Below are 18,994 nucleotides of genomic sequence, written 5' to 3'. Positions count from 1 at the left end.
GTGCCAATGTGTGTATTTTTGTTGGCAATTCTCGAAAAGTATTCTGCATACTCAGATTTCTATACTTTGAAGGAACTGCAGGACACAGCTTCAAACATAGGTAAGACCCTTAGGAAATTTGAGGGGAAAGGGTTTACAAAGAAACAAGTGGGAATACAGAGTCTCTTTATCTTTTCTGAGCATGACACTTAGAACCCTTCCATTAAAGTTGTCATTACTTACATGGATCCTCCCAGTGCTGTTTGTTGGCCATTATAGAAAAATCACTGTTTTAGAAATAGTGTTTATATGTTTTCACTCTATGGAACTTTTTCAATCTTATTCTCTCTCCTCCTCTGTCTTTCTCCATCAATAAATATAGATTATATATGATTTTCTTTTTAAAGTTAACATACAATGTAACAGTTTTCCCTGTGTCATTTTCACACATGGTTTTGTTTGGACCACCTCCATCTTAACTCCTCTCCACTCTCTGTTTTCCCTCCGTGCTTGCATCATTTGTCCCCAGCAGTATTTCCCCTTTTCTTTTCTTATCACATGTGCTATATTACCCTTCCCACTGTTCTCCCTAAAAGCATATTTTCCCCTTCATAGGATCATTTCTAGTTTTCTTGCATTTATATTTACTCACACTCATGTAGATATAAAAATATTAGAAGCTAGGACACACATATAAAAGAAGACATATTACATTTAATTTTCTGAGTCCCCAGACTTCGAGTTCCATTGAGCGCCCTGTATACTCTATAATTTTGTTTTCCTTTATGGCCGACTAAAATTCCATTATAGGTATGTACTACTTTTTTATTATTCTTTCATTTGTGGGCAAATGTCTAAGCTAATTCTGTTTTTTAGATACTGTGAATAGAGCAACAATGAAAATGTATGTGTATATACCCCTGGTACAGAATATAAGCACTGGGTTATATGGTAGTTCCAATTGTAGTGCCTTTTCTTTGATCAAAAATTTCTGTGGCCCTGAAGGCATGAGTTTCTTCATGCCTAATAAACACTGAAGTGGAAAGAGTATAGAGGTGTTATCAAATTTACTGTCCTGTCTCAAAACAGGATTATGACACTCTATCTCACATGAATGGGTACTGTTTATTTCTAGAAATATTCAGTAAAGAGATCAAAAACTGCATAGCAAAACTCTTCCTTTTATCAAACCCCCTCTTGTCCACTATGATTTAAACCACTTGCTTTTGTTTTGTTTTAATAGAAAGAAAAAGGTAACTACTTGCACTCTGGTTCAATATGGCAAAGAGAACACATGAAAAATCCCTTGGTTCTTTTCCACATGAAGAACTATGATGCTACAAAGCTAAAAGAAAAAAAATGAAAATTTTAAAAGTAAGAAAAAAACCCCTCAGGAATAAAGTGAAATATTTTGTGGAATATGTAGAAGAGTACAGTAATGATTTAGTGCCAAATTAAATGGTCAGCTGGCTGGTGGGACAACATACAGATGGGTTTGGCTACACAGCCAAACACGGAATTATAGTCTGCACATGGCTTCTTTGTGATGCTGTGTTATGGTTTGCATCTGTAATGTCCCGTAACACCTAATGTTGACGGCTTAGGTGCCAATATGTTGCACTATTAAGATGTGGGGCCTAGTGGAAAGAAGATAGATCTTGGTATGGGGACATTTCCTTGACGGAAATATTGAAACCCTCATCTCTGTCTATCCTCTTTCTCCCTGCCTGATTGCCTGCCTGATTCTGCATAAGCAAATTATTTCACTCACTACTTCCCATCATGCTAGGATTCATAAGTCCAAAAGCAACACAGTCAAATGACCCTGGACTGAAACCTCTAAAAAGGTGAGCCAAAATAAGTCTTTTTCTTTTCAGTTAATATGAGTTTTCTAACATTAATTGTCATAAAAATATAAATGTGACTAGCATGGCTAGGGACCAGGGTCCCATGTCTTACATCTAAAATGGCTCCAGCATAATTCTACCCACACTGTGTTGTTCCTCCAAATAAACTGATTATCCAAGGTTGCCAGTTGTAGTTGAGGTCTTACTTCAAGAACATTATGAAGGAATAGTACTCCAAATTAAAACAAAAGTAGAAATAAAATGTCAAGGCAAGAAAAATGTCAAAAGGCCTGAAGAATAACTTGTGAATGAGTAAAGGGCTCATTCAAGATAAAAATCTCATGGAGAATAAGCTTTTAAACAATATCTAGAAAAAGAAAAATTTGGAACTAAGACAAGCTATCAAGAAACTGCAAAAAGTCAGAATTCATATCTGAAAAAACAATAAATATTTCAACCTAGAGAAAATTTCAAATACTTAAAACAACAAAACAAAAAAGAGTAAATCCCAAGAAATTATAACAGGTTTACAAAATAACATGTCAATATTTAAAAATAAAATTTGAGCTGGGTGTTGGTATCACAAGCTTTTAATCCCAGCACTGGAGAGGCAGAGGCAGGCAGATCTCTGTGAGTTCAAGGCCAACCTGGTCTCCAGAGCGAGTGCCAGGATAGGCTCCAAAGCTACACAGAGAAACACTGTCTTGAAAAACCAAAATAAATAAATAAATAAAAATTTGAAAACTTGAAAGAAAATACAGTTATTGAAGATAAGATAAATAAAACTTAACAGATTCTCTAAATAGTACATCTGAAAGGAATTTATAAACTATACAATGGAATTGATGAAGTATCACTGTGGGAAATATGTGAAATAAAAAGGCAAGGGAGACATCAGGAGACACAGAGGACAAATTAAATGAGGTGCAAAAATACACATGAAAGAGACTTTATAGCACTGTGGAGGCTGAGACAGGAGGACTAGGAAGGCCATTGTGGGATATACACAGAGAGATTCAACAACAAGAAACTAAGATAATGAAATGTTTCTGAACCTTTGGGTTGCAACCCTCACCCACAAGGGTCACATATCAGATATCCTGCATGTCATATTTTTGCATTATGATTCATGACAGTAGCAAAATTATAGTTATGAAGTAGCAATGAAATAACTTTATGCTTTGGAGTCACTACAACATGAGGAACTGCATTAAAAGGTCAGACTACTAGGAAGGTTGAGAAACACTGATGTAGGGGAAATGATAACTTTTACAAAATGATAACTGACAAATAGATTTATAAGTACTTAGGCTAAAAACCAACCATACCACTGGACATGCACACCTTTAATCCTGGTACTAGGGAGTCAGAGGCAGGTGGATCTCTATGATCTACATAGTGATTTGCAGGATGGCCAGGGTGATGTAGAGAGACCCTGTCTCAAAAACAAAACACCAAAAAGCAATCATACCAAACAGGCTAAAGTAAACTAAGTTATAAATAAACACATTTTAGTATGTTCATCAAAGTAAAAGAGAAAACCTTTCTAGATGAAGGAAATAAAAGGCTCTAAAACAGAAGTAAAATCAAATCGTTCAATTTTTTTGTCCACAAACAAAAGAAGACAGGAATCCATGTATAAATAACTTCAAAGTGCTGAGGGAAAATGAGCAGGTGCCTAAAATTTTATACCCAGTCAAACTATCATTCAAGAAAAACATCAGATATTTTGCATGTAAGGATTACAGAAATTTGGCACAACTACTCACAGAAATAGCTTGCACAATGAAGAAGAAATACTAACTTTCTCAGAAGTAAACTGCAAGAACAAGGAAAGGAAAAACAAAGCTTGTTTCTGGGTACCTTTTCTCTCTGGTGATTTTTTTATCTCAATTCTCTTAACCCTTCTCCTTTCTCTTAGAATAGCTGCTAGCCTCTACTTTCCATTTTTTGTCAATAATTGTGTTCTACCAATGAGCCACAATTTAAGAAGTTGTGCTTCAGTTAAGTTCCTATTACATTAAGCCACTTTGTGAGACTTCTTATTTTAAGATTTTATTTATTTATTTTGCATACAACATGTTGCTTCCATGTATGTCTGCACACCAGAAGAGGGCACCAGATCTCGTAACAGATGGTTGTGAGCCACCATGTGGTTGCTGGGATTTGAACTCAGGACCTCTGGAAGAGCAACCAGTGCTGTTAACCTCTGAGCCATCTCTCCAGCCCGTGAGACTTCTTAGAGAGATTTTTACAATGATTTAGTAGGCTATCTGGTAGATTAAAGAAAAGACCTCCAGAATAGCCATTTAATTAGAAATTCTACTCTCTCATTTACAAGAGCATCTTGTGTATTATACCCTTTCAATCCAGCTCAAACAGAAGCAAATGAACACATTCAAAAAACAGGAAGCCCATGTAGGAACTCTGTAAAGTAACTTCCCGATTGGTCAATTCCTCATCTCTTGAAGCTTATTCTATCATCAATGGCATTCAAAGTGATAGATTTGTGTGTAATATTTTGTCACCTGGGAAAAAGAATGATTATGTTTGTTGGACTGTACCTACTAGGACAGAAGAGCATACTTTATAAAGTAATATCAATAAAGCAGCACACAGTAAACTGAAATCCTGCAATTAAGTTTGAAGAGTTCTCTTACTTCCAAAAGTTCAATCAGTAACCTGGACCTCAACAATTCTTCTGTTTTGCAGTGTAACCTAGAGGGTAGTAAGGTCTTGACTTTGCGGATCTCAAGACTGTTAGATAAGTGTCCCTTGGAATGCCATTGCTGACAGGCATTCTTTGAATTTCCCCATGGTGCAAGAACTAGGCCCAATTCATTTCAGAATAAAGTGTAATGGAGAGGGTTTATACCTCAGAAAAATTCCCTTAGCACACACCATGAAAGTAGCCTTCCTAACAACCTTGAGAAAAAGTCTCTAGTTGGCTCTCCCCAGACTTACTCTTAACAGTGTGTACCTAATAACTGTGCAGTGTGGAGGAGGTGACTGTTCAGCAGGCAGGCAGCTTTATACTGTTATAAACCTTACTGGTTCAGTTCCTTTGATTTATGAACAGCTCTTCATCATTTTGAAGCTATGCTTGGATGCAATTCCAGCACTAATTGTATAGGACACGTGCCACAATGATACAACCCCCCTGTTACCCACTGACCATGGCAGAAAGAGGCTGTTTATAGCTATAATTCCTTTTTCCCATTTTATTCCCTTTCAAATGATTAAAAGCCCAATGAAAAATCTGTTACTGGGTACCCAATAACATATTAGAACCCAGAATGTGTCCCATTTGGGCTACAATGTGTATTTAGGGGGCCAGCTTAAGTTGTCTAAAGGTGTTCTATTGTTATTTCTGACTGGAAGTTTCCTTTCTGGATGAGTTTAGAAAGATTAGCCAGGTTAGGTGAAGAGGGAAAACAGAGACACACAGCTTGGAGAAACAGAGGCAAACTGGATTACCTGGGCAACGGGGGCAACACAGATGAGGAATATGCACGGGTGAGAGGCAATGAAGACTTGGACATCTGACTCGGCTACAAAGCACATTCCCATTCTGAAAGAGATGGCAGAAAAAGAGAAGAAGAAATGTCTTTCAAAGGTCACTGGGATTCTGCCAGTTTGGGAAACAGTCATGAAGGGACTCACCCAGACAGTGAATAATGCATTCCCAAGAATCGGAGTGCAATCATCCTTCTTTTAAAATAAACCTCCTTTTCTCACTCTTACCACCTCTGCTGGGTTGATTGGAAGCATATCAGCATACTTTTTCTGAGACTGGGTTCAACACAGTCCCGGTTTTCAAAGCCTCCCATTAAGTATGGGAGTCTTCCTCTGGCCTGGCTCTGTGTTAGTTCTACCCTTCCCAATTCTAGCTGCATGGCCTTTTCAAGAGTCTATTCTGATTTCATAACCACCTGCCTGATGCCATGGAAGAGAAGGGGTGGTGAGTAATAGGTCCCTTGAGAGCTGCTTCTCAGCCCTGGCACAGAGACATCCCTAGCATGTGAGTCCTTGGCCTCTACAAAACTAACTGCCTTGATTCAGTAGGCTGCGTGACTCCTCTCCTCATTTCCCTTTTCAGCCAACATTTGTTTCTGAGAACAAGCTAGAACTAGAAATTGAGCTGATCAGCTAGTGTGTCTGGATGAGGCAACCTGGTTCCTGTATGACTTAAGAGATACATGATCCCAACTCTGACAGCTCTCAGTCATTGCCAGAACAAAGCAAGCATTGGAAATACGTTTTACATTTACATTTCCCATCCATAATTCATCTAAATGAAGGGCGACTTGCATCTATCAGGTTGTTACAGGGTAAAGGGTGGTAAAGTGCACAGAGAAAGAGTATGCCTAGTGTGTAAGCTGTTGGCATCGGGATCATGTTAACATTTTCACTGCCTTGTGGACTTCAAAGCCTCGGCCCCCAAGGGCTAGCTGTCCATCTCCAATGTACTGAGTCAAGAATCTGACAAAATAATGCCATACCAGGCAGTTAATCAGCCCCCAGATGCTCTGTTTAATGCAAGCCCTAGTCATTTAAAGAGGCAGGCTTCTTTTATCCAGTCTGGAGTCACCTTACCACAACTCTTTTTTTCTTCTCATGCGCTTTCTAGAATAAAGTCTTGTAATGTTTCATTTGGAAACAGCAGAGAGGCTCTTAATGCACCACACTCCTCAGAGTCGGGTAGTAGCATACAGAGATGAGCTCAGAAGCACATGAGAAAGCATAGTTCTGGTTGAGAAGAAAACTCCATCATTAATGTTGTATACTGAATTCTCTTCTAGACTCCAGAGATCAATAAGAGCACTGATAACCAGAAGGATAATGATGACTACAGCAGTTAACACTTCTTACTCAGACATTGTTTTAGATGAATTAGTGAATTTAATCCTTACTACAACATATAACATGGGTAATATCATTATGTCTTTTTTTTTTTGAGACAGGTAGACTCAAACTCCTGATCCTCCTGATTCAGCCTCCTGAGTGAGGGGATCCACAGGCTTGCTCCACCATGCCAGGCATTGGTAAAATATCCAACATACCATGTACCACAGGTTGCCTACTTTAGAGTCTGAAAAAAACTGTCTACCTTGAAGCTAAAACTCCATAAACCCTGAATAAAACTGTGATTATAATACCCGGAGGGTGTTTTATACATGGTAAAAATTTGAAAAGCCGGAAGTTCTGTTCAAATGGCAAAAGAGCAGGCCTGTGTGTGACTGTGCCTGCTCTAGCTTGGCACATGACAGGCGTTCCATGCAGCCCTTGTTCATTCTATGCATGCAGCATTCTCAGTTTTTTAAAGATTTTGATGAGGCTTTCCTCCCCAAATGGATTAATGATGTGGTTTTCATCAAGGCAAATAAACATGTCTGGAGACATTATTTATTGCCACAATAGGGGTTGCTTCTACTGTCATCTAGAGGGTCGATTATTTTTCCTACTATATTATTCTTTTATCTTCTCCAATTATGTCCCCTATACTTAGTCCAAAAGGCTACAGAAATTTATTTATAGTAAATATTCAGAGATTTTAAGAAAAAAACAAACCAAATTTTAACAGGGGAAAGAAGCAGGTGAGATATTTCTTGCAATCTCGTCCCCATTCTTTTCCCCAGCTCTCTCTAAAGTGAATCTCAAATTTTCTCTGTAACCAAGAATGCTCATTCTACTCATTCTCCTGCCTGTACTTCGTGTGTGCTGAGATAATAGACATGTGCCATGACACCTGCGAGTTTACTAATATCTTCTAGGTTTTTAATCACCTAGGTTCCCTGCCAAATGAGCATTGATAACCCCCCTGTGTGCTAAGGAATGGAGTGGGAAATCCTATGCCATAAAGCATTATACCTCTGTGCAGATGCAGTTCACACAGTAAACCAGTCCATAAGGTTCCAGGTAGGGATGCCATTTCTCACCCACTCTATACTTCTTGTCTTGAAACACACAATATGTTTCTGAATCTGTTTAAAAGGGGGAAAGGGGGAGAACAAAGCTGTCAGAAAATACAGGCCAAGTCCCAAAATCTAAAGACAAATCTTGCATCAATTTTACTATGTACATCAAAGGAAGAGTCATTGCATTTACAGAGTGCCTACTTCTGGCTCAATGTTTTCAGTATTTTCCTTCCTGAATCTTTATAATAACTCATAAATTAGATATTAGTATTAGTCTTACTATATGGATAAAGACAATCAAGAGACATATAACTAGTTAGTAGCTGAGATCACATTCAAACCCAGGTTGATCTGACAGTGGAATTCAAGAATATCAGTTAATGATCTGTTATAATAGCAAGATAAAAAACATATCACTGGCTTTTAAAATTTCCTTTCCAGAGATAAAACAATGAACACTTTGTTTCCATTCAACATACAGATTTTCTTTTTTGCAGATGTTTTTTATTTGAATTAGAAATAAGATTGTTTTACACGTCAATTCCAGTTCCCTCTTCCTCCCCTCTTCCCCTACCACCCCCCCCCAACTACAAACCTACCTATCACATATCCTTTCTGCTCCACCTGGAGGGTGAGGCCTTCCATAGGGTGTCATTAGAGTCTATCGTATCTTTTGGGATAGGGCCTTGGCCCACCCCTGTGTGTCTTGGCTCAGGGAGTATCCCTTTTTGTGGGATGGGCTCCCAAAGTCCACACCTGTGCTAGGGATAAGTTCTGAACTTCTACAGAAGGTCTGGTAGATTTCCGAGGTCTCCTCATTGAAATCCATGTTCCTGGGGTCTGGATCAGTCCCATGCTGGTACCCCAGCTATCAGTCTGGGGACCAAGAGCGCCCTGATATTCAGGTCAGCTGTTTCTGTCAACATACATATTTTCTTAAGCATAAACAACCTTTCAGTTAGTTCAAATAATATTCTTTTCTTCTTTGGAATGAACTTATTTTACAGGGCTGGAGACATACCTTTGCAGATAAGACTACTGCCTATTCTAGAGAACCTGGATTCAATTCACAGTCCCAACGTGGCAGTTCAAACCATCCATAGCTCCATTTCTAAGCAATCTGATACCCTTTTTCGGCCTCTGCAGGCAACAGGTACACATGTGGTACAAGGCATACATGCAGGCAAAATACCCATACCCATCAAATAATACATTTAACAATTTTAAAATAAAATTTAGATAGACAAATTTGTTTGCTTTTATTGTATGTGCATGTGTGTCTTGTCTACATGCTTTTCTGTTCACTACATGCATGCCAGTGCTCATGGAAGCCAGAAGAGGATGTTGAGTCCCCTGGAACTGGAGGTAGAGATGTCTGTGATCTGCCATGTTGGGGCTGTGAACTGAATATGGGTCCTCTGTAAAAACAAGTGTTCTTAACCACTGAGTCATCTCTCCAGACCTTAAAACTATTTTTTTGAGACATGGTTTCTTTGTGTAGCTTTGGAGCCTATCCTGGCACTTGCTCTGAGAGCAGGCTGGCTTCAAACTCACATGCCACCTGTCAAAGTGGGCCCATAGACCCTCACAGTCTTTACTAAGGCTATTGCTAAGGCTACTGGTTACTCACCACAACCTGATAGTAATGCCCTGTTGCTGAAGACACCACACACTTACGTAATCCAACACAGAAAAATCAAGCTGATTCCCAACTATAAGCATCACCCTGTTGACTAGCATTTATGGTGCTGGCAGGTATGTATGCTACCAGAGGACAAATATAATTATCAATATTAACCAATTATGGATCCCATGGCAAATGGGGCTTATGTTGGAAATTGAAGGATACTTCCTCATTCACAGTTCATTGATGTAATTCACTGTGTTTACAAACCAAAGGTAGGGCTTATCATTGTTGAAAAAGATTTAGAACCTGAATCTGACAAAATGCTACATTCAGCTATGGCTGAAACTCATAGCAAACTGGGAAGAAAATCTTCTTATCCTCATACATGGCATCTGAAAACAAAAGCAAAAAAATCTGTAGATGATAAACTTCCTCCATGGCAAAAGACTGAATTATTTTTCCCCAGTAGTGAGAATTATATGATGATGCCTGTTTTTCCAATGTTAGCCAGAGAAAGCAGGTCCAAAACGTTTTATGTACTACACAGCAAAAAGTAAAGTATTTACAGATGTCATTATTTTCTCTAAAGAAAACACACCAATCTATTACAATGTTATTATGAATGGTAAGAGAATTTAGCAAGCCTTCAAGATTCAAGACCAACCATATTTACATGTTCTATAATAAAGGGAAATTGAAGTTTGACTGGGGATGGCAGCAGCTCATGCCTGTAAGCATCACACATGAGAAACAATGCAGGATTGAAGTGAGTTCACTTCCAGCGTCTACTACAAAGTAACATCCTGTCTCAGAAATAGAAGAAGGCAAATGAGTTACAATTAGTACATAGAGTATTTAAACAGCTCCTTTCAAAAGATGAACCTTAAACATATGCATGGTTTGCACGAAGACAACTATAATACATTGCTGAAAGAAAAGCAATGAAGGCTTAATGGTCAGACAAATTTATAGTATTTGTAGATTGGAAGACAAAGATTTTTAAGGTCTCCATTGTCCCCAAAGTAAATAACAGATTCCATGCAGAGGTAGATGAATCTCTGGCAGTTCAAGGCCAGCCTGGTCTACATAGTAAGTTCTACACTAGCTAGGGCTACATAGTAATACCCTGTCTTAAAAAAAGTACTATCAGAATTTTATTTTAAGTAAAGATGGGAGTCTATTAATGAATTTATACTGGAAGTAAAAGGAAGTAGAAGAACCAAAACAATTTTGAAGAAGAAAGATATTAGAGATTTAAAATAAAATTACAGTTTTCAAGCTATGTGGTATCAGCAAAAAGTTACAGAAAAATCCATTCAATAAAGAAATAGTGATTTCAACAAATTCAACAAATACTGTGGAATTAAATAGTCTTGCATAATATTTAAAGTCAGTCTTTTCCTATTTCTAATACCACATATAAAAATGATGTGACAGACTTTGATGATCCCCTATCAGTGGCCTCAACCTCTCTGAGGAGTGAATGGAGGGTGGAATGGGGAGATGGTGGGGGGAGTGAGAGGATGGGAAGAAGAGGGAACTGGGATGGGTATGTTAAATAAGATTATTTTTAATTTAAATAAAAATAATAAAAATGAATTTAAAAAGCAGGCATGGTGGATCGTGCCTATAATCCCGGCAGTTGGAAGGCTTAGCAGGAGGATGCTGAGTTTAAGGCTAGTATAGGCAATATAGCAAACCCTGTCTCCAGACAGGTGGGTATGAATGAGGAGGAATTAGACGAGGAGGAAATGCGATCTCAACGTAGGTCATAGCAAAGATGTCAAAACCACATACTAGAGAAAAGACAACAATCTTCAACAAATGGTGCTGGAAAATTTGGAGGGTCCATGTTCTGAAGAACAAAATTCGACCTGTATCTAGTACCCTGCATAAAAATTAACTACAAATGGAGCAAAAACCTTAATGTGCAACCTGAAATACGGTAACTGTTAGAGGAAAGCATTGGCACTACCCTACATGATGTAGGTGCAGGAAAGGATTTTGCCATTAGGGCTCCATTTGCCCAAGAATGAAGGACAACACTTGACAAGTGGGACCTAATAAAAACGCTTCTTTACAACAAAGGGAGCCATGAATTGAGTGAAGAGGAAACCCACAGAATGAGAGAGGATCTTGGCCAGATACATATCTGATGGGGGATTAATATCCAGAATACATAAAGAACTTACATAGAACCATGGTCTCTATAAGAAAAACCCTAGTGCCAGGTATGAGAAACCTCCTTTTGAATTGTTCGTAAGAGAGTCCAAGACACTCCCAAAGCAAAACAGTTACTGTCATTTATTTGCCCTTGGTTCCCTCTCAAAAATCTGAAGGTCAAGTCCATATTGCTAAAGATAACATACAGTTCAAACACAGGACTGGGAGAAACTGAGCTGGAGTTGACCTAGAAGCTTCCTCTCTGAGGATTAGCACTCATAGTGTCACAAGCTGCCAAGGGAGAAAAGCAATCAATATATTCATACCCAGTTGTGATGCTTATAAATCCCAACCACATGAACATTTACATATTCGCAGTAACCAGCAGCTGTCTAATTGGACTTAAGCCTGCTCAATGGGAAGGAAATAATGTCTGGTGCTGTAAACCCAGCCAATTAATTGGTGAGGCCATGGGACCCAGAGGAGAACCCACTATTGCCACTTTCCTAAACCAGCATACACTAATTTCATTCTCAGTACTTACACCTACTACGAAGTGTAGCTCTAACCCCTCATTAAGGAAGCTTCTTTTTTCCTCAGAAGATGGAGACTGCTACAAAAAGCCATAACTGGTTAAAATCATGAGAACCAACTAACCATGGGGTGAACATATCCTAAACTCAAAGCATATCATAAAAAAGGTACCAGAAAGTGTCTATGACCTTGATGGAGGACCAGGATAACTGTTGCAAAAATAGGATCTTCTAGACATGACAGAGGGGTTACACCTATCAAATCTTAACAAAATGGCTTGCACAATGACAACACAGGTTGGCCCAAAGCATTGATACTAGAAATTTCAAAGGACTACACCCCTAGATGAAGGACTACTACTAAGGAGGGAAAATCAGTCTTCCTTAGGGATGATGCCCCTAAGTCAGTGGTTTTCAACTTCCCTAATGCTTTGATACTTTAATACAATTTCTCATGTTATGATTCCCCAACCATAAAATTATTTTCATTGCTAACTGTAATTTTGCTACTGTTATGAATAATAATGGAAAGATCTGTGTTTTCCAATAGTCTTAGGTGACCCCTGTGAAAGGGTCATTTGTCCTCCAAAGATGACTCAACCCACAGTTTGAGAACTGCTGCCCTAAGTGGTTATACAATATCGAGTGGTCAGCCCTAAAAATGTATACATATGAACAACAGATATTGACTCAACTGGTTGTGCTTATATGTGTGTATATACATACACATAAAACAATAATAATTAAAGAAAAATAAAAGAGATAATATGTGAAAGTAGAAAAGAAGGCTTGGAGGTAGAGAAGTTGGAACAGTGAGGGGGAAGCAGATATGATAATAAGGAATTACAAATTATCAAAGTATATTTTACATATGTATGACATATTATGAAACCTAATAGTTTGTGTAACTAATAAAAGCTAATAAAAATGAAAGAAGGGTAGGTCATATATTTCAATGTAAAATTTAATAAATTGAAGTATTTAGAAGAATGCATAGGAGAATATCTTTGTTATCTAGCAAAAGACTTGCTTGAGACAAGTCAATCCCATAATCCATACATGATATACTATAAAATAAGACTTAGTCAAATTAAAAACTGCTAGGTTGGAAGGCAGAAGCTTCGTGAGTTCGAAGCCAGACAAGGCTATGTAGAGAGTCTGTAACGAAGGAAGGAAGGAAGGAAAGAAGGAAGGAGCGAGCCTCAGTTGCAGTGGGGACTCTAGCATAGTGTATGTGTCAGTGCAATGGAACAACTGCCAAGAAGAGCAACAACTGTGAACTAGAGCCAGCCTCAGCCTATGAGATGAATTATGTGTGCACAGATAGTAGAGCTGGAGAAATGAAGCTTCTCAGACCTTTTGGAACTCAAAAGCTTGAGTGGGACTTACAAATCAAGAACTGAATTTTTAGATGATTGAAGTTTGGTTTTCCTTTGATTTGATTGTGACTGTGCCCTACTTCTTCCATCTTGTTGTAAAAAAAAAAGTATGTAACTTATTTGTGATTTTTACAGGAGCCCAAATTTGAGAGTTAGAACTTTTAGAGAGACTCTGAATATTTTAAAGAAACTTTAAGCATTTAAGTATTGAGATATTTTAAGGGGTATGGGGCTTTTAAATTTATTTATTTATATTTATTTATTAATTTATTATTTATTATTTTATATTATGTTATTAACATGGCATTTGGGGGATAAACAGAAAGGAAAGCTTATAGTTTAATAGTGATGTGTTTGTATGGCAAGTTGACAAGGAGGCAATTGTGTTGGCTAGGTTTTTATAATTGACGCAAACTATATTCATCTGAGAAAAGGAAGCCTCATTTGAGAATATTTCCCCATCAGACTGGGCTGTAGGCAAGTTGGTGAGACATTTTGTTGATTGCTGATTGTTGTGGAAGTGCCCAGCCCACTGTGGTAAGTGCTCGTCCTCAGCAGGTAGTCCTGGGCTGTATAAGATAGAAGGCTGATGCATTTATTTCATGAAAAGGTAGCCTTTCTTCTGATGAATTCTCTCTATTTCTCTAGTGAAAACAATTCAGTCAGTTACATATGTACTGGTCTATTTATTGGCTCTGTATTATGATATCTCTACCCATTTCTCCATTCCATCCCCAAGCACACTACATTCATTACCGTAGTTTTACATCAGCCTTGAAATTGTGTAGGGAAACAACTCAGGTCAACTATGTGTTTTTCTACCCATAAACATAAAATACATTTGTTTAGCTCATTTATTACATCAGTGTTTGTAGCTTTTCTCATAAAATCTTGCACACACTTTGTTATACCAATACCTATGCATTTCTTTCATTTGATACTAATGTAAATGGCACTTAAGTTTTTAAAGTTTAATTTTATGTGTTTATTGATGATAATATTTAGAAAATGAATTTAATTTTGTATATTAAATTTTTATCTTTCAACCTTGTTATTGTTACAGAAGCTTTTGCACCATTGTTATTTCTTTGGGTTTTTATTAAGTACTTATTTTTATTTTTATATACGTGTGTGTGTGTGTGTGTGTGTGTGTGTGTGTGTGTGTGTGTGTGTGTGTGTGTGTGTGTGTTGTAAGTGCTTGTAGAGGTCAGAAAAGGGCATTGGATCTCCCAAAGTTGGAGTGAATAGGAAGTAGTAAGCCACCTGGCGTGAGTGCTGGGAACAAAGTTTGGGTCTTCGGCAAGAACAGTGAGTGCTCTTAATCACTGAATCATCTCTCCAGACTTTGGGGGATTTTTATCTGAATAATTGTGTCATCTGTGAACAAAGATAGTGCTACTTCTTTCAGTCTACATATATGATTTATCCATTATCTAGGACTTCTAGTTAAAGGTAAATTTAAAAATGAGAGTGCATATTTCCTTATTTCTGACCTCAGTGGGAAAGCATCCAGTGTCTGTACGTTAAGTATGATTCTGACTGTCCTTGTCAAGACGAATAAGTTCCCCTCTACCCATAGAATTCGAGATAGTTTTAGATTTTATGAAATTCTTTCTTTCCATCTTTTGATAAAATCATGTTTATTTTCTTTAGCCTGTTGAAATGATAGAATACCTTAACTGATTTTTAAATGTTGGAACTCACTAATGTACCTGCAATAAATCCCACTTGTTTGTTTGTTTGTGTCAAATCATTAATTTCATACTTTGTTGGGTTCAATTTAGTAATTATTTGAAAGATTAATTTATTTATTTTAGTGGGGTGTGTGTGTGTGTGTGTGTGTGTGTGTGTGTGTGTGTGTGTGTACATGTGGGCACCCACAGAGCTTAAAAGAGAGAGCCATGTCCCATGGACCTGGAATTACAGATAGTTCTAAGTTACTGCAAGTGGGTGAGGGGAACAAAACTCCAGTTCTCTGCAAAAGCAGAAAAAGTTTTAACTACTGATTCATCTCTCCAGTTCCTCAATTAACCAAAAGTTTAGATTCTTGCACTTATATTAACAGGAGCTGTTGGCCTACTATTTTCTCTCAATGTCTTTGTCTACTTTTTGTTACTACAGAAATACTGCGATCATGGAATGAGTTAGTCAGTGCTCCTTCTGCTTTTTTCTTCTGGAACTCACCATAGAGAACTCATGTAATTTCATCCTTAAACCTTTGGTGCATTTACCCAGTGCACTCTCCTGAGAATGGTGCTTTCCATTTTAGAATGTACTGTTTGTTGCTTCTATGTCTTTTATAGAAGCAAAAGTCTTTAATTCTGACAAAGTCTAGTGTATCAGTTGTTTCACGATTTGTACCTTTGATGTTTTATTTAAAATGTCATTGCCAAAGCCACACAACCATCTAGACTTTGTTTAGTGATACATGCTGAAGCTTTTGTGAAATATGCAAGAAATATGACTCAATTCATTAATTTATTTACTTGGGGATAAAGGTGTTTGGTTGTTCAAGCACCACTTATCAAAAAAACTATCTATCCACCCCATTTCATTTACAACTTTCCTTCTTTGTTGAAAGTTTCCTGACAATGTTTATGCATGTCTATTTCTAGACTTCCTGTTGTGTTCTATTGATCTATTTATTTTTCTTTGGCCAGCGTCATGGTCTTCATTGTTCCAGCATATACAACAAGTTTTGAAGTTAAGTTTTATCAGTGACATTGTTATTGTTATTTCTCAGAATTTTTTGCTGTTTTGTATCTTTCATCTTTTTGTACAAACTTGAGAACTCCCCCAAAAAGATTTGTTACAATTTTGACGGCTATTGACCTACAGATTAAATTATGAAAAACCAACACTAACAAACTTTAGTATTTCTACCCACAAGCATGGATTATCTCCCCAATTATTTATTTTGGTATTTTGGTTTTTATTTCATTGAAGTCTTACAGTTTATATTAGATGCATTGTTGATTATATATATATATATTATATATATATATATATATATAATTTTTAAGAATGTAAGATAAGCAGCAATGCATGTGTTTAGTTCAAATTCCTCTTGTTCATTGCTAGTATGTAGGAAAGCAATTGAGTTTTATACACTAATCTTGGTACTTTGTAAGTTTCTACATGGACATTCATGTGATTTTGTTTCCTCCATCCCAATCTATATACTTTTCATTCTATCATCTTACTGAATCTAACAGGAATCATTAGTTTACGATTCATTTGGGTACTTTCTTACATAGTAGAATTGAAAAATTTGAAGCCCTTTGCATATTAGGCAAGAAACTAGAAACTCCTACTTTTTTGTCCAGACATCATGTATATGGAAATTCTATTTCAGAATTGACATACCATGATGAGAATATTGCTATTGTAGTAAATAGTCTCCCATACTCTGTGCCTAGGAAAATAATCCTTTTTTCCTTGTTTTTATATATTATTATTGTTATTATTATTATTATTATTATTATTATTATTTAAATGTATTTATTAGTTCCAGTTAGGGAACAAGCTTGTTTCACATGTAAGTCCCTTCTCCCTCTCCCTCCCCTCACCCCATCCCTCCTCCCCCACCCCCAACCTACCCCCCACCCCATCCACCCACCACTCCCCAGGCAGGGTAGGGCCCTCAACAGGGGCTCTGCAAAGTCCACCAAATCTTCCTATGCTGGGCCTGGGCCCTTCCCCATGTGTCCAGGGCCAGAGTGTATCCCTTCACATGGGATGGGCTCTCAAAGTCCCTTCTTGCACCAGGGAAAGATATTAATCCACCACCAGAAGCTCCCTGGAGTGCAGAGGCCTCCTTATTGACATCCATGTTCAGGGGTCTGGATCAGTCTTGTACTGGCCTCCCCGACAGCATCTGGGGTCGATGCGCTCTCCCTTGTTCAGGCCAACTGTCTAGGAACACTATTCTATATTGCTATATAGTTTAAATTTAAATTGACCAATTCTCTATTTGGCCAATTATATTGCTGCCATTTCTACTTTATCTCGAGTGAATGAACTGGCTTTTTGGAGCCCATTCCCTATGGAGGGGTACCTTGCTCAGCCTTGATACATGGGGCTTTGTTTCTGCCCCAAATGATGTGACAGATTTTGATGAGTCCCCATGGAACACTTCATCCTATCTGAGGAGTGGATTGGGGTGGGGTGGGGAGGGGATGGGGTGGGGTGAGTGGAAGGATGGGAGGGAGAGGGAACTGGGGTTGTATGTAAAATAAAAATTGTTTTAAAAATAACAAAAATAATGTAAAACAGAAAATATTCTCATGAAAACATTCCTACACTGGCTGTTTTCTTAATGCAACTGCTAAGAAGTATATTTTTGCGGGGGGTCAAAAATTTTGCATATTTTTAAATTCTTGTTCTATATTGTCAAACTTTCTCCCAGAAAAGCTAAGTTACTCATTATCAGTGGGTGAGAATGACCAACAGTGAATATTTTAGCTGCTTAAAATATTGGACATTCTATAGCGAATAATGAAACCAGTATTCATTTAAATTCGCAGTAAAGCTTAATATGTATTGATTTTCAACAATCATTTCTGCTTCCAATTCTATGGTATTGCCATTTTCCTTAACAATTTGCATTAAGCTATATTTCCTGAGTAAGAATGGGTATTCACAAACATGTTTGCACTAAAAGAACACAGGAAACTAAAAAAAAAATAGTTTTTAAGCAGAGCATGTGTGATTTCAGGCAAGTCTAGAAACACAGCTTAGAAATAGCTTAGTAATCCCATAGTAACCTTTAGCTATTGATGAATGGTTATGAATTTTTCCAACACCAGTGTCTATATGAGACAACTTTCCCTACCTTCTTGTTAGTGACAAGAAAGTGATTATTTTGTTAATAGATTTATATTCACTCTGACAGATAGCCAAGTGATTTGCATTCTATATATAAAACATATTTCAGTGTTTCAGAAATATCTGGTATATTTGAAAACAAGCTTATGAATATGACTCCTTTAAGTAGAAATATTAGTTTGACAAAGTTATATGTACTGGGGGCTACTATACTTGAATTGAAGGAACTTAGAATCTATTTTAAGGTAAATCCATGGAGTACATAAAAATAGATCCTGTATGCTATGTATTTTATTCTTCTCTTGCATGGATTAGTTCACTGTAGAGTTGCTATCAGATCCACTTATTTAAAATATCAAGTTGGTGCCCTCTATTATGGGGTTAAGGAGAAACCTGGTGCTAGGGAAATTCCCAGGAATCCACAAGGATGACCCCAGCTAAGACTCCTAGAAAATCATTACATCATATTCTAACATCTTATTGAAGTCACACTACTATCCCACTGTCTTCCAAACCACACAATCAGGGAATGCAAAAACTTTACTCAAAACACCACTGCTGATAGAAAACCAATTTTAATGCAAATATAATGGCCCTATACCACATACATTGGTCTCATGTCAGTGATATAATATTTAGCTAATATGGCCAAGAGATCCTTATTGAAGAAAAAGACAGGAACCAGAGGCAGGCAAGGGGCAAATAGTAATACTGGTGCAGT

General features: G+C 37.5%; 1 protein-coding gene across 5 annotated transcripts in view; it reads right to left on the bottom strand.

Annotated features, from left to right (window-relative positions):
* The window catches only part of Chrdl1 (chordin like 1), a 159,447-nt gene that overhangs the window by 77,056 nt on the left and 63,397 nt on the right, over nt 1-18,994 (bottom strand). For all 5 annotated transcript variants that reach the window (XM_027433625.2, XM_035450122.1, XM_027433626.2 and 2 more), the window contains 2 exons: nt 7,698-7,810; nt 5,304-5,397 (listed from right to left, as the gene is read on the bottom strand). In XM_027433625.2, the coding sequence (XP_027289426.1) occupies nt 5,304-5,397; nt 7,698-7,810 (207 nt within the window). The remainder of the gene's footprint in view (nt 1-5,303; nt 5,398-7,697; nt 7,811-18,994) is intronic.

The sequence above is a fragment of the Cricetulus griseus genome, chromosome X (genome assembly GCF_003668045.3).
Source record: "Cricetulus griseus strain 17A/GY chromosome X, alternate assembly CriGri-PICRH-1.0, whole genome shotgun sequence".
NCBI classification, from domain to species: domain Eukaryota; kingdom Metazoa; phylum Chordata; class Mammalia; order Rodentia; family Cricetidae; genus Cricetulus; species Cricetulus griseus.
The sequence above is the reverse complement of the archived record's forward strand: the minus strand, read 5'-3'. Positions and strand labels throughout refer to the sequence as shown.